General features: G+C 44.5%; 1 protein-coding gene across 5 annotated transcripts in view; it reads left to right on the top strand.

Moving 5' to 3' along the window:
* Positions 1 to 16817, top strand: part of ARMH1 (armadillo like helical domain containing 1) — a 649433-nt gene that overhangs the window by 574345 nt on the left and 58271 nt on the right. For 2 of the 5 annotated variants that reach the window (XM_078671740.1, XM_078671744.1), the window contains 2 exons: positions 7827 to 7908; positions 10674 to 11653. The exons of the other annotated variants lie outside the window; for them this stretch is intronic. In XM_078671740.1, the coding sequence (XP_078527866.1) occupies positions 7827 to 7908; positions 10674 to 10705 (114 nt within the window). In that variant the 3' untranslated portion in view covers positions 10706 to 11653. Of the gene's footprint in view, positions 1 to 7826; positions 7909 to 10673; positions 11654 to 16817 lie in introns of those variants that run through there. 5 annotated transcript variants of the gene reach the window in all.

The following is a 16817-nucleotide window of genomic DNA, read 5'->3' on the forward strand; positions in this document are numbered from 1 at the left end:
ACTATGACTTTCCTTCATAATCATTTATTACAGGCATGACAGTTCATCTGATGGTATCCCACCTTCGGGAGATAAATCTGGCAAAGATATGCCGTTCTCTAGAGTTTCACATTTACAAAAGGGTACAGTGAGTCGTCAACATGGTACTACACAGGTATTTTGCTGAGAGACGAACATGGCTAAACATTTCCTTTCTATCGGTGCATCCTGTTTTTCAACTACTGCGGGGTTCATTTTGACGATTTCTTTACCTTGGTCTAGTCTGTTAACCTTGTAAAACATTATTCTGGGTCCTACGTAACCTTTTACAGCCCGGTTACTTAACTAGGAAGGACAGGGGTTTTATGGGAAACAACCAGGGACATAGACAGGGGAGGTAACGGGGGTGATCGTTTTTCTGGTTTGGGTATTGCGGCGTTTCGGGGAGGGGAGGGTCGCGTATTCTGAGGTCCTTGTTTTATACTATAGGAGCCGTTGACATGTAGTTCCCTCATTTCGGGCCAGATTAGGGAACCTCTGTCGTCTTACCTGTCCTTTCCCTTACGGCCCAACCTGGGTTCATTGACTTCTATCGGAAAAGGAGAGGTAATGACGCGGCCTCAGGGTGATTGTATTAAAGACAAGCGTTTGTGCAAATACTGACGGTATTTGAAGCCAATTAGGTGGTGTGCTAGGGGTGGCAATCTGCCAATTTCGGGGCTAACCACTCGGGAGAGTGGTAGTGCAAAAATAGAGAGAGAGAGAGAGAGAGAGAGAGAGAGAGAGAGAGAGAGAGAGAGAGAGAGAGAGAGAGAGAGAGAGAGGGGGGGAGAGAGAGAGAGAGAGAGAGAGAGAGAGAGAGTGCAACGGCAGGCTAAATAGTGCACGTGCAACGGAGAGGGCGGCAGTGCATTCAAGAAAGGCTATTTAGTGCATTACACAGTAAAGGGTATTCACGAGTCCACGGTAGAATCTTGTAATCATGCAGTTTGAGCATTAGGCAGGGTAGAGGGGACGTGCTTTGAGAAAAGGAAAGAAGAAAAAGGAGGTACCATTTTGTCGCACTTTCTCGCATTCTCGGTCCTTTGACCAGTTGGGTCAACGCTTCAGTCACACACACACACATTCCCTCACAGTTTCGCATCATACATAACGTGGGTTCATTCGTCCGGTCTGGTTTAAGGGTGATCACTTTTTATCAGGTTGTGCTAATTTTTCGGGTTTGTTCGATACGTGAGTAGTTTGCAGGCGTGCTTAGACACCACCCTGCGGCGCTAGTCCGTTTCGTGTATTTAGACATGGCTAGGTCTCAGATCTTCGCCACACCTTGGCCGTAATCTCTGATGTAACCTGCAGAGGGAGGAAAAAAAGGGGGGGGTGGGGGAGACAGCATTCGCGCGCATTCAAATACATGGATTCATAAGTCTTTTACTTACCTCTTACTCGTCTTTCCTCCTTGGGGCAGGGTCCCCGGGGATATAGTTTTCGGAGTCGGGGGGCGGTAGTGTGTTCATGTAGGGCGTGTGCGGGGAAACATAAGAAGGAAACCAGAGGTGCCTAGTGCGAGGTATCTAGTCAAAGGATATATCTCACTATCGGGATCCTTAAACCTCTTTCAACGCCGTGGCGTTCTAAAAGTTCTTCGGTTCTTGGGTCCCTGCTACTTCGGAACGTTGTACTTTACAATATTTACATTATTTCATTTCACCCTCCTTTTACATTCCCTCATTTACACCATTCGTTTTACCCATCCTTGGAAGTCACGGTCTTCCTCTACGCGAGAGTTCATGAGTCAGTCGCGTACTTTTAAGACGGAGTGTCGTGTTGTCGATCCGATCCGTCCTCCAGGGCTGGGCAACCATCTTCCTTTAACCTAAAAGAGAGAGCAGAGTAGGGTGCACAGAAAAAGAACTTTCCTACCCATCCCATATTGTTTTAAAATAAAGCATGCAATACCCGTTCATAGTTTCAAAGACTTTATTTTGCAAATTCATTTCAGCATATGGATTAGGAGGGTGTGGTCGTATTTGGTCGGTCGTGGCAATGGCTAAAGTGCGTACAGTGGGGGGGGTGTCGTTTGCAACAGTAAAAACATCGGAAAGTTTTACTCATTCATTTGTAAGAGACTAAAACGTCTATTAATTGGCTGGGGGTTTGGGGGCATATATTTTCATAATTTAGAAACATAATCATAACAGTTGTAATCAGATTTCCTATATGCATACCGTACGTATGCATCGTAAATGAGGTTTACATTAGTTATAAAAATATAATACATTGTATATTCGTAATCAACATTTGTAACGGGGATCTTTTCATACTGTTCGTCGAGTGAGCTCTCCTTGTCTTTTCTAGCCAAGTGTACAAAGGATCACAAAAATCTCAGAACATCAAGTTTATATTAGTGCGAAGGAACACCACGAGGTGTTCGTAAGTTCCGATTGATACCAGCGCCATTTTGGGCGGGGCCGGCACAGTCCGGAAGCAGCATCAGGGGGAAATGTTTCCATCACTGGCAGTTTGGACCAGAGTCCTTTTCGGCAGTTCTAGAATTCACGCTAACAGAAGGTGTGGCAATGTCATGTTTGTTTCGTTGGCGATCGAAGCAGCCGTCCCTTACCGGAAACCTGCAGAGGCCGAAGGCTCCGCCGGGGACCTTTGTATGATCTTCAAGGCTGCGGAGATGCTGTCGGAGATGGGGGGCTCGTGCTCCATGGGACAAATGTTCGAGTTGTATGGCTGGCCAAAGTTACTCTAGTGGCCGGGGCCCGCCTTCCAGCGGATCCAGACGCCATTTTGAGGCCCTACAGGGGCCACTCTCGTCGAGTTTGCAAGAATGAAAGAGACCCTTCGGAGTGAAAGGAAGAGGTCCCTGTTTTGTGAGAGCGGGACGTTCAGCTGGGGTGCAGCTGTGATGCCCCCACCTGGGGGGCGAGGGAGACTCGTTCACATCGTCTCCTTTTCCCAGTGCACTCCATGCCGCTCCTTTTCATCGCCCCGCATGAAGGCCTCTCCACATCCGGTGTTCCCCAAGTGCCACCATTGTACGTTCGGTGCTGCGCAAATACTGGGGTGCCACCATTGTGTGTTCGGTGCTGCGCAAGTACTGGGGTGCCACCATGGTGTGTCCGGTGCTGTGGAAGTATGGGCACCATCGCCTGACTGGGGGTGTTCGGCGCCGGGCTGGGGGCTGGGAAACCTCCTACCGGTGGAGGTGGGGGAGGCTCGTCCGCGTCGCCTCTCCCTCCCAGCCCAACTTGGACAAATTGTTGTGGAGGTACGTGCAGGACATCCCGCCGTCCAGGACTGCTGCGGCTGTGACGGAAGAGAAAAGGAAGAGGCGCCTCGCTCTCCTCTTGACATGTGGCGGGACTACCTTAGTCTTTCCAGGCCCGTTGCGGCCGGCCAAGGAGACACGTGGCGGGACTACCTGCAAATGCCCAGGCTGCGGGCTCCTGCCTCTCCTCCGGCTCCCCCATACGTTAAGATTTCCTGACCAAGAGTTGGCGGCGGGGCTCGCCTTATATGGGTTGCCGTAGGTTGGGCGTAGCCGTAACCCTGCCCTACTTTGGAAGGTTCCAGAATGGGGGGGGCGAATGTTCTGTTTGACTTCCATTTTCTATAGTTTATCGTTATTATTCCTTGTTTGTTGTGTTAAATTAAAAGTTCAAGTTTATTAATGTTCTACGGATTTTGTTTTATCGTTTCTTTCTTTCCAGGTTGCTTTTATGCTAAGTTTCTGCTAACAGGGGTCGAGTAACACGGAAACACGTGTAGAGGGGTGACGCAGATTTGTACATTACATACACACGAGCTCAGACGGGGGACAGTACAAGTACGACATACAAAGACCCAAGACAAATATAAAAACAGTTATTGGTCATAATTATCTCTTTCCGTCTGTGAATTTTAAACGAGGCTGGGTTCCCGTCTTGACATTGGCCGACCTAGGAGAACTTGATCATGCCGCTGAGATTTTCCTGGCGAAATCTGTGCCATCGGGCATAATCAAACGTGGTAGTTCTGTCTGGTCCGTCTATGTAAGTCGGGTTCTTCTCTGTCTCGCGCCTTTTCTCGTACTGTCGGTCTGTCGTTCTTGTCGGCCCTTTGCCTTTACTCACGCTCAGTAGAGTCGGGCATTGGGCTTTCCAGTGTCCGACATACCTACAAAAAGCGCATTGGTCTGACCCTAAGTCTGGTCGTCCTTTGTATAGTGTCGGGGGATAAGTTGTGGGTAGCGGTGTCCTGGGGTTGTCCTGTCGGTATATTTCCCTACTTGGTTTATCCTCGTCTTTTCTCTGTCGTCTCGTAGCCTCTCTGCGCCACATACCGAGACTGTCGAGCATAATTGGCGTCGTCTTATTATTTCGAAGGGCTATTTCTAACGTTTCTATTTTATCAAGGTCAAAGGATCCTGCCAGTGGCCACTGTTTGTCTTGGCTATCTTCGGTATACCTGTGCCATAATTTATTATAAGCTATGGTGACTAACCCATAGTTTATGAACATGTCCTTATTAGGGGTGCCTTCTAGTGGAGCCATATGGTCCACCTCTAACACCCGGTCCGGGCTAAACAGGCTATTTATCAATGGGGAGAAGACAGACATGACGGCTCGTAACGAGGGACTAAAAAGTCAGCACTGCCTATCTTATCACTAGGTGCAAAGACTAGACAGAATATTTCTATTCTACGTTGTTTGCAGGTAGTGAATACCTCATGGATCCAAAAAAAACAAAAGACCAACAAAATAACAATGGGGAGAATGAGTAGGACCGCAAAGATCTGCGTTACCTACCCTTTTCACTATCTGCAAAAAGGATGGTCTCTTCCCTGCTTGCAGACAGAGAATCTCCAGGAAACAATAGTTTGTGAACAACAGTTCAGTTTCAAGCAATTATTGAGTGGGGGAGAAAAAGAACAAGCACGGCTGCTACCCTACTTATCCTCCACTGCTTGCAAAGGGAGAGAGAGCCTGTTGCTTCTCCGTTTGCAGACAGTGAATCTCTAAATAAAAATAAACAAGGCAATACTAGTATTTTGAACAATCAAGCAATCAAAACAAATTCTTTCGCAACTTGTCGTGGCAACACGACCTTACCCGGACCATGTGGACAGTTTCCTGTCTTCCGAATCCAGCGCCCGATCGTCCTCTTTTTTCTCGTCTTTCTCACGGCACTCCTGATGGTTCCCAGTCAGGACCGTAGATCACTCGAGAGAGGTCTGTTCGGAACTAGTGAAGTTCGGATGATCGGCTGCCAGACGAGGGTCTATTGGGCAAGAGCTCTCCCGATCGTTGCAGTCGTTCACTCTGTCGTCGGGACCTCTCCCACTGGATCCACGAGTCGCTGATGGGCCCCACGCTTGGGACGCCAATTGTAAAAACAGTTTCAATCGGGTCGGGGACAATCGATATTTGCCCGGCGGTATTGCCTCTGTGACCCTCTAGTTATTTAAATCAATGAAGAGGCAGGCGCTGGAGACTGGAAAGCAGGAAACAAGGTTTTTTATTCTCTCCGGAGGAGAACACAACGAAACGGACAGAAGGTATCGTTCTGAGGTGCTCTAACTGTATTTCTGAGGCCTGGCCTCTTATATCCACATTTATGACTTTATTGCAGATTACACATACATGTTTAAAGCTTTGATGTGCGGAAAAGACATTCTCGGAACTCCCCTTTGGGCCCGTTCCCACACACATTTACAGTTAAAGTCCCCACCCTAGTCACAACAGGTGATGAGCATCGCGCAGCTGGATAATCCGCCGATTCACGGAATGTGGGGAGTCTGATCGGATCTCATGGGGTGGGGGGGCTTTGATCAACCCGGGGATTCTTTGATGGGGGAAGCTTTCTATTGTACGGGGAGGGGCAAGGATGGTATCGGCAGAGCTGGGTGTCGGCTTGGGAACGGGGAGGACAAAACGGGCTCACGGGAAAAAAAGGGGGTTTGCATCTAAGGGCCGGAGATCATGAAAGGAAAGCAGGGAGGTGTCGCGCTGGGAACAGGATGAGGGCCGGGGGCAGAGCAGCGCCGAAGAGGGGTTTATGACTCAAGGCAGGTGCAAGCAGGGGGTGGTCAGCGTGCAGGCTTAGTGAAGGCAAAGGGCTATGTCAGGGGCCAGCGGCATGCAAAAGGGTTTGTTCTGATCGGGACATCTTAAAATGGCGGGCGCGTACGACAAAGTGTGGCATCAGGGGAAGAGGCAAGATGGCGCAGATAATGTTCACCAAAACGCACTAATTTTCCACAACAGCATTGCATTCTCCCTCGTGGGGTCGCCCTACCGGGGTGTAGGCACGAACGCTGTGTCTAATACTAGTGGATTTTGCTCTGCCGGTCAGTGGATGTAGGCAGCTGAGCTGTGTCATGAGATGTCTGCTGCTCAATAAAAATGATTGATTCTAAATGCCTTCTGTGAATACCAAAAGTCTTAAAATTAAGATTGTTCTCAGTTTAGGAATAGTAAAGCTAGGAGTCCTAACTTTAGGACTCCTAAATGCCTTGTGTGAATACCGAAAGTTTTAAAGTTAGGATTTTTCTCAGTTTAGGAGTAGTAAAGTTAGGAGTCCTAACTTTAGGACTCCTAAATGCCTTGACCCCTTTGCTCTTTAAAGCATTAAGGATATATTGACTTGGGAATTACTCGGTGTTGTGGATGACACAGTAACCGGATATGCCTTAGTATCAGTGCTGCTAGGTGCCAGTACACTAACACAAGCTCTCACAGACTCTAATGGTTGATGATGCACACCACAGACCGTGACAGTGACCACTCCTGTACTCCTGCACATGTCCTTGTTCTCAACCTGCACAATGTCCTTACCTTGAAATTCCAGTTCACCAGTTAATGCTCTTCAAACTCAAAAATTAATCCAAACTTAAAAGACATTAAAAAAAACACTTTCACCTTTACTGAGACCTGGCAGACAACGAAGAGCTCCAAAAATCTTGTATTGTCCCCAAGAGACCACGGTACTTTTAACTCCAATTGTCCAGTCACCAGCAGTCTGAAATGTATCAAAGGAAATCTCTTTACTCTTCCAGCACCTCCCTATGAAGGATACTTACTCTCCTTCAGGAACTGAAGTCCCCAAATATTGCTCAGTCCCTGCACTTCTCCCTAAACAACTCAGTCACAGTAACTGCTACCACTGGTCTATCAAATGTTCATCAAGCATCTTTACTTTGACACTTCTCCTAGCAGCTCCTCTAATGCAGATCTATACTACTCCCTGCACAGTATCCAACAAATCACTGCAAGTGTTCCAGTCCTCGGCCCACCCTCCTTGCTGGGTTTCTCCTTCTCAGAAGACCATGCTGACACCAGTTGCTGGCGGATTTGAGGGTGGGCAATCCCAGACTACATCTTCCTGATATTGGGACCTTCATCCGTCACATAGCAGCCCCCCCGCCCTCATAGTTCCTCCAGATTCTTCCTGCATTACCATGCAGAGCTTTTATTACCTCCTCACCAACTTGTTAAGTCTTGAAGAAGGTTCTTCAAAGATCATTCAGGGGCCAGTGAGGCAGAGGAGGCTATCCTCTACATTTCCATATTAGCCCCTTCGGGACAGTGTCAGGTACATAGCTCCAGTCAGGGCATCATCTCACCAACTACAACCATGTACCGGCTTCCACTCCACACAAACACATACACACATAGACATTCTTTGACATTTCATTCACTCTCTGTATTCTATATACCTGCTCAAACATGCAAGAAAAAGCAGAAAAACCAAACTTTGAGTAATGTTAAAACTCTCTCTAAAATGCTACTCTGAAATAAAAGTGTGCCCTTACTTTTTGAACTAGTACTAATAAGACATTTTTCTTTGTTCTTTGCTAGCAAAATGCTGAGACCTTTTACGTGTACCTTGATGCTGGTAAATCTGACATACTGTTGTCAAATCGAGTCAATATCCCAAAAGGTAAGCATGAGTAAGCGTACCCCGTAGAGTGTTACCCATACACTGGGCATACACATATAGCACTACCTTTGAGCTGCAGAACTAGCAGGCTACAACGCACTAGCCTACAGAGTCCCCAGACGCACACAACAAATAGTGACAGTAACACCTAAGGGTTGTGAAATGCTTCGAAGTGCCATGAAGTCAAGAGGCTTTTAGCCCACAGCCGCAGCACCAAGCAAATGGGGTGAGGGGCACACAATGCTAGTAATTAGCATAGAGACATGGGGGTCTATTTACAAAAAAATAACGCAGCGCTGCAAGCAATTTACCAGCACCAGTCTGTGTCATTAATAAAATGCAGGGATACTTTGTGTTCACAAGAATACGGCGCACCCTTCAATCATAGTATTTGAAAAGCGCGCTACTTACCCGTGAGGGTCTAACCCTTGTAATTTCCCTTCTGCTGGCGCTAAAAATAGCTGCCTGGCCCCAAAACAGACAGCCTTGCTCCATGGTGCAAGGGTGCCTGCATTTCAGGGATGATTCCCTGCAGCTCGGGCACAATTGCACCATGGTGCAATGGTTCTGATTTGCAAGGATGATTGTTTATGTCCCTTCCTGCGCATAAACAATCATTTAAAGGCGTTTTGTTTCTTCTCTGTGCACACATAGAGCGAAAACAATGAGAAATAAAAGTATTTCTCCTCGTTGACCACTTTAGCACCTACTTTTTAGTGGTGTTAATTTTTGCCACTGCCTCAGATTTATACATCCTTGTAAATCTGGGGCAGCGCCAAATGCAATGGGTGTTGCGGTGGAATGCCCACAGCAATACCCATTGCATGCCCCTTTCATGCAGATACCTGTGTGACATAGTACGATATTTACAAAGCGGCGTTAAGCCACGCAAAGTGGCTTAACACTGCTTTGTAAATAAGGAGCAGGGCCTTTTACAACTGGAGACTCATAAAAAGTTACACTCCGGTGGTTAATGCCCTTGTAAATATGTCGCATGGAGTGCACAGTAAAAGCATCAACTATTCAGACAGGAGCACCATCAAGTAATCGGGAGTAGGGAGAGGGCGCTAGCAATGAGCCTAGAGACATGAAACACACAGCGGCAGCATTATGCAGCGTGGCAAACAGTGCCTTATCTGTCACAGAGACAGTCCACAGTGTCAACATCAGGTAACAGAGTGTGCACTGCACAGCATTATCATAGAGTCCAGAGACAGCACACTACAGCACTATTAAGTACAAGGGTTCATAGTTCACAGCACTGGCTTCAACCCTAGGAACAGGGGTCACAAACCAGCATCATCAAGTGATAGGGTTCATAGTTCACAGCATTGGTTTCAAACCTAGGAACATGTGGCACACAACAGCACCATCACGTGATAGGGTTCATAGTTCACAGCACAGGTTTCAACCCCAGGAACATGTGTTACACAACAGCACCATCAAGTAATGGGGTTCATATTTCACAGCATTGGTTTCAACCATAGGAACAGGTGTCACACACAACATGATCAAGTAATAGGGTTCATTGTTCACAACATTAGTTTTCAACCTTAGGAACACGGATCACACACCAGCATCATCGTGTTATAGGGATCATAGTTCAGAGCATTGGTTTCAACCCTAGGAACTGGGGTCACACAACAGCACCATCACGTAATGGGGTTCATAGTTCACAGCATTGGTTTCAACCATAGGAACAGGGGTCACACAACAACATGATCAAGAATTAGGGTTCATTGTTCACGACATTAGTTTTCAACCTTAGGAACACGGATCACACACCAGCATCATCAGGTTATAGGGATCATAGTTCAGAGCATTGTTTTCAACCCTAGGAACTGGGGTCACACAACAGCACCATCAAGTAGTAGGGGGCATAGTTCAGAGCATTGGTTTCAACCCTAAGAACAGGGGTCACACAACAGCACCATCAAGTAATAGGGTTTATAGTTCCCAGCATTTGTTTCAAACCTGGGAATATGTGTTACACAACATCACCATCACGTAATATGTTTCTTAATTCACAGCATTGGTTTCAAACCTAGGAACATGTGTTACACAACACCATCACGTGATAGGGTTCATAGTTCACAGCATAGGTTTCAACCCTAGGAACATGTGTTACACAAAAGCACCATGAAGTAATGGGGTCCATAGTTCACAGCATAAGTTTCAACCACAGGGACATGTGTCACACAATAGTACCATCACGTGATAGGGTTCATAGTTCACAGCATAAGTTTCAACCACAGGGACATGTGGCACACAACAGCACCATGAAGTAATGGGGTCCATAGTTCACAGCATAGGTTTCAACCACAGGGACATGTGGCACACAACAGCACCATGAAGTAATGGGGTCCATAGTTCACAGCATAGGTTTCAACCACAGGGACATGTGGCACACAACAGCACCATGAAGTAATGGGGTCCATAGTTCACAGCATAGGTTTCAACCACAGGGACATGTGTCACACAATAGTACCATCAAGTAATAGGGCTCATAGTTCACAGCATTGGTTGCAAACCTAGGAACAGGGGTCACACAACAGCACCATCAAGTAATGGGAAGCATAATCTACACCCGGTCTCGCATCAACAGTAATAACAGTTGACACGCTTTAGCATGATTACAGAACGTGGCAATCAGTGTACAATGCTAGCCGGAGGCCATGATTAAGCCTCTAAGCACACAGCTCCCTCTTACCTTGCCCACAGATGCCTACCACTGTTTTATAATCGGATATTTCCTTTCATTCCAGTGCCTGTAACCAAGAGTGTGCAAGAGGGCTGAGCGAAGAGGTGGCGATCCCATGTGCGGTGCACTTTACTGCTGGCAGATCGTATACAGTTTCCTGTGTTGCAAGCCATTCAGTCATGGGAAATAAATTCACAAGTCTTGCCGGAAGACATAGACAACTTTGCTATCTCTTCAGGATTACAGCTCCCTCATTACATATTGGGTACACCGAGGAAGACAATAGTTGAGTGAGAGAGCTCTATGCCAAACCATCCTTATTGACTCCTCAAAGAACAGACTATCAGGAAGAGGATATGTGACAGTTTGTGTGTCTGCTCTATGAATTTCCCAAAATGGCTTTTGTTCTTCCTATTTATAGTGCTAGTGTGCATAGCAAGATGGATGCATGATGGCTTTCATTGTTATCTGTTTGCTCCACAGGATCAGGAAATGAAACCTTCAAGAACCCCAAACCAACAATATGAGCAATTGCGGAAACAGGTCACTTTTCCAGTACATTGTTTCACAAGAGCAAATCTAACCGGACCTTGATGGCACTAAGAGTGGCAGTAAGAGTGCCGCCACCAGCGTACTCTGTGACTTACTTGTCTTCACTATACATATCCATTCTTGCCACAGTGAGCAGAAGTCCTTCATCGCAGTGCGCATGGGTTCCCAAGTGTTCCTTTTCTTCTCAACACCAATCACTGTTGTCACTTAACATGTGCACTGTAGGTTCTGAGTCACCTGTTTTGTGGGAGTGTCTCTGATTCAAGACGTCAATGCCATCAGTCAAGTTGAAGCCCTGTTTTGGTTTTTAACAATGTTCAATGTCTGGATGTCATGTCTGGAGGACCTTGGCCTCAGCAGAGTCACAAACCCACTGCACTTTACACACTTGGCGACAGCCATTGTTAATGTTGAGCCACTGTACATTTTTGTGCCTGAGCACCTGTATCATTTATAAGTAATGTGCCATAATTAAATACGCTTGCCACTTTGGACGACTAGTCGCTTCTGGTCTGATCTCACTGTCTCTGCACAAACTTCCTATTGTCATATAATTGGGCGTAGCGGCACGATGAGCCCAACCTCTTGTTTGAAGGCGTCAAGCACCGTGGTTCAAATGTGGTGGATGGGGACTTAGTACAGAAGTAAATTGGCTTCTCTATCTCATTTAAATTTTGTATCTTCATTAGTTCACCCAGCTTTTTAGGTGATGGCTACAATGCTAGGGCGACCACACACTATTATACACTAATCATGGGCATCTTAGCTCTTGTACGACCAAGCTACCTTTATGTTGAATAGAGCACAAGACCTACATCTGGCATACCCGTCCCACTCGGGGTGACAAATGCAAAAAGAACAACTGATGGACAGAATTCAGAACAATGTTATACATTCATCCCAGTATAGGGATCTACTTTCTTAATATACGGTTTGTTCTCCCCCTGGAGGCCACTGTATTTAGTGCTTACTATCCATTGCAATTGAAGTATTCTTGTGTATTTGTGTGTATATCTCCGGGTAGGAGATATACAAGTGTGTTAGTGAATGTGGTCCCAAAATGCACTTATTATAATGTAGGCCCTATCACTGAACAAAACTATTTTATATACGAATGCGCTCCTTGCGAGAAAGCAGAATGCCATAACTCAGAGTGAATTTAGTTAATGGCTGAAGTGGACTAGCCCTCTGCCCCATTGAACAGACCAAAGTATATTACATATATAATGCTATTAAAATCAAAAGGTCTTGAAAAATGCTAGACCTAACAATCAACACACAGGTCCAGATTTAACATTTACTCACGCAGCGCAGTGCAGCAGCCACAAATGCTGCGCTGAGTGAAAAAGAAAGAGAAGGAGAGCCCCATATTTACAGAAATCTGGCACTCCCCTACCTTCTCCCTAGACGCAGAATTCCGTTGCCCTATGCCATGGAGTCAACTTTATGCCATGATGCATTGACTGACTTTAACCCTTTTCCTTTTTTGTATGTGTATTGTAAAGTGTAGCAGACGTACAAAGTCAGAAACGGAAAGAGAAAATAAAGCATTTCTCCCGCGTTGTGCCTGCTTTGAAAGGGTGCAGTTTTCTGACGCTAAAACCTGTCTACTTTAGTTAGTAAATACGGTTTAGTGTCAGAAACCATGGGTGGTTGCATGGATAACGCTCATTCTCCACCTATAGCACGCCCCCTTGGGGCCAAGTAATGTGTTACTTTCACATTATTTGCAACAAGTTTAGTGCTGGAAAGTAAATCGGAAAAAAAGATTTCGCAACGATTTGCGTCACTTTTGTGATGCAAACACAGTGTCAAATCTTAGTAAATCTCCTCCGCAGTTGCTTCTATGTATACAGGCTGCTTTTTCAATTCAATTTTACATCAATTACAGAAAGACACAATTCAACTCAATTATATGGAGTTTCGTAAAATATTGTGTAGCAGACCTGCTGTTGTGATAATGTTAATGTTTTAACCATTTAAAGCGTGAATCAGTGGGTCTCATCAGGACCTGGCGCAAAGTATAAAGGCAGTAAAGTAAACCTTCATTTAGAATACAGAGAAATTACATCTGTTCTTTTAAATAGTTGTCCTGAACCCATACATGCCAACATTTTAACTTTGATAAGAGGGAGAAATATGCATGGGAGTGCACCATGGCGAGTGAGCGTAGCGAGCAAGCTACAACATCTTTAGGGTGGTTCGGGGGGTTCTCCCTCCGCGAAAAGTTTGGAAAAAGTGTGGGTAAATGGTGCATTTTCAAGCAAATTTGAGAAGCAAGAAGGTTAATAAAGCAGTTGTGAAAACGCAGTTATTACATTAATAAAGGGATGTCTTATAACAACATCTAGATAGAAATATTTCTGAAGCTAGGCCCTGCCAATGCCACGCACCTCTGAGCAATATACATGCTGTGTGTCAGCAAGGCCTAGCGTCAGAATCATTTCCATTGTTAGGTTTTTGAAGCTAGGCCCAGTGCTGACACTCAATTTGTATGCTTATCAGAGGTGCATCACGTGTGGCAGGGTCTGTAGCTTCAGAGTAAGAAACATTTTCGGCACCAGTCTACGTTCTTACTCTATTAGGAAGGGGCGTGCTAAGGGCGTCCCTTCCTAACAGCGTGAAGCATTCCTGAACATAAGAGCTGGACACAAGAATGCTATATCTTCATAAATGTATTCCATAAGAGGATCCCATCTATCAGCAGGCAAGCTCTAACATCAACTGCCTTTATTTACATCTGAATCTAGTTCAAGAATCTAATGACATTGATACAATTCCTATTTGACATGAACATGTGACATGAGTAGGATTCTGTTGATGACATATTGTAATTCTGTTCATGACATAGTGCAGATAAACAGGAAGGCAGAACACCGCACACCTCCCTTCCTTAACAAATTAACTTCAAGAAAGTAACAACATTTATACATAGTCAGAAAGATATGCAGGACGTTTGCACTTCCTGTGAGAAACTCAACATTTGTGTCCCACCCCAGTCTGTGGAGCAACACAAGTACTGCCTGAGTTACATGGATCTACATTGGAGTTATTCTACAGATCACCTTTGACTATCACAACCCTATTCAAATTCCAAATGTGATGGTCTTGCGTTTTGATTGCATTATTAAATACCTTAATTAGTTTAATTGGTTTCATAAACTTGGACCTAGAGTTCCCTCCTAGACCAGGGTGTTTAATCATTACCCAATTGCCTACCTTGACTTCGGTTTTCCTTACAGCCTTTTTTTAATCGAAGCACATCTTCCTTTGTTTCTCTTTCTCATCTCTCTTCTGAATAATCAAATTATCACATTCTCTTTCTTTACCTCGGAGCAGTAAGAAAGGCACCTTTCCAGTGGTAGCATGAGGAGATAACCAATATTCCTTTACTTTCTTTAGCACTTCATGTTTCCAGTTCAAAGACAATGATTTCGCCAAAGTAATGGTTTCTTTAATTACTTTGTTAAATCTCTCCACCATTCTGTTTGCCTCTGGATGATAGAGTGAACATGTTTTGTGTACAATTCTCCTAGAGGAAAGAAAATCCTCCATCTCTTTAGAGATTAGCTGAACCCTATTGTCAGTTAGGATGGATTCAGGCATCGAAAGGCTTGTGGTCAGTGTGTGCCTCAAACCCAGTACTCCATAGAATTTCTTTCAATTTCTTAATGGCCCAAAAGACTGCAAGGGATTCTCTCTCAACAGCTGAATACCTAGTTTCAGGATCCTTGAGACTGCGTGATAAAAACCTTATGGTTTGCATACCATCAGAACCCTGTTGTTGTAGAACAGCTCCTAGACCTTTTTCACTAGCGTCAGTTATGGGAATCTGCTTAATTTTGTGGTTAAAACTTCTAAGTGAAGGTGCAGCATTGAGTTTTTCTTTAATATTACTAAACTCCTTCTCACAAAGTTCCGTCCATACAAAATCAACACCTTTTCTCAAGAGACATCTCATATTAGCAGTAACGTTTTTGACAAATTTTCCATAATATTCTACCATCCCTAAAAACTTCATTAGTTCACTATTATTAGAAGGGGAACACACTGCTTAAATGGTATTGATCAACTCAGTCTTAGTTTTTACCCCATCACCAGTAATGTTATGTCCTAAATAGTTTATGGAGTTAGTTCTAAATTTACACTTTTCTGCTTTGATTGTAAGCCCATAGTCGCATAGCTTCTTTAATACCATTTTTTTGCGTGAATTGTGCTGATCTGCATCATCCTCAAAAACCAGAATATCGTCCTGGTAAACACATACACCTGTGACACCTTTAAGTACATTTTCCATAATTCTTTGAACAACTGATGAAGCTGATATTAAGCCAAAGGGCATGCGTATAAATCTGAAAGTACCAAAAGGTGTTATGAATGATGTGAAGTCTTGATAATGATTCTTTTAAATCTATCTGGTGATAAGCCGACGTGAGATCGATTGTGCTGAAAATCTTGGCTCCACCCAGTAGGACTAATAATTCATTTATCTTTGGAAAGGGATACTTATCAACTACCACACATTTGTCCAACAGTCAACGCAGAGACGCAAATCCCCATTAGGTTTGCGTGCTGCCACAACCGGAGCCAACCATTCCGTACCTTCAACTTCCTGAATAATGCCCCAATTCTTAAGTTTATCAATTTCTTTGTGCATGTCCTCCCTGACAGAAAGAGGAACGTTTCTTACTTTCCAACACACAGGTATGTAATCTTTCATAAGTATTATCTTGTGTTGATAACCTTTCAGGCATCCCAATTCTTTTCTGAAAACTCTTGGGAATTCTTTCTTGAGATTGGAGACCAAATCATTTTCTACTTTATCACAGACAGAATCCACCTTACATTTAAGTTGAATCAGAGGGTCAGCATTTGGGTCAAGGAAGATTCCAAGTTTACCTTGGTGAATCCAACTGATAATACTATCCCATTTTCTGGACACATATATCTTCCCTGAGATCAGTCTGTCTTTGTATTCTATGAGACCTATAAAGTATTCATGTAGTTTAATAGGTTCACCTCCATAAGCCAAAAGCGTAATGTCTAGTTTCAAGAGTTTAACTTTATCTTTAAAATTTTGGATATAGAAATCACTAGAGACAATGGTTATTTTAGCACCTGAATCAAATAATACTCTAGTGATTGCTCCTACAACCACAATATAATCAAAGGGACAAGATTTTTTCTCTACTCTATTTTCCACCTGTATTACAATTTGGCCGCAGTAAAAGTCATCTGAGCTTAAATCACCAGTGTCTCCATCATAAACCTCCACCTCTTTAACCTTAGGCGTAGGCCTGCAATTACACATTGGAGCAAAATGTCCTTTCTTCTTGCATTTTGGACAGGTTTGACTCAATGCAGGACACTTTTTGTCGTTGGCAAGATGTCTTATTTTGCCACACCTGCAGCATTTACAATCCACCCACTTTTCATTATATTTAGATTTGCCCATTGTACTGCTTTTTTGAGTTGCAACATCTTTACTGCTTTTGTTTTTAATTTCTTGGACTTTCCATTCCTTTTCGCCATCCTTCTTTAGAACTGCCACGCACTTTAAGGAATGTTCAATACTTTTAGCTACGCTGAGTACTTCATCCAGAGTAGGCTCATTATGCAGCCATAACTCTTCCCTAACCTTCTCCATGTTGCACCC

Source organism: Lissotriton helveticus, chromosome 1_2 (genome assembly GCF_964261635.1).
Source record: "Lissotriton helveticus chromosome 1_2, aLisHel1.1, whole genome shotgun sequence".
NCBI lineage: Eukaryota > Metazoa > Chordata > Amphibia > Caudata > Salamandridae > Lissotriton > Lissotriton helveticus.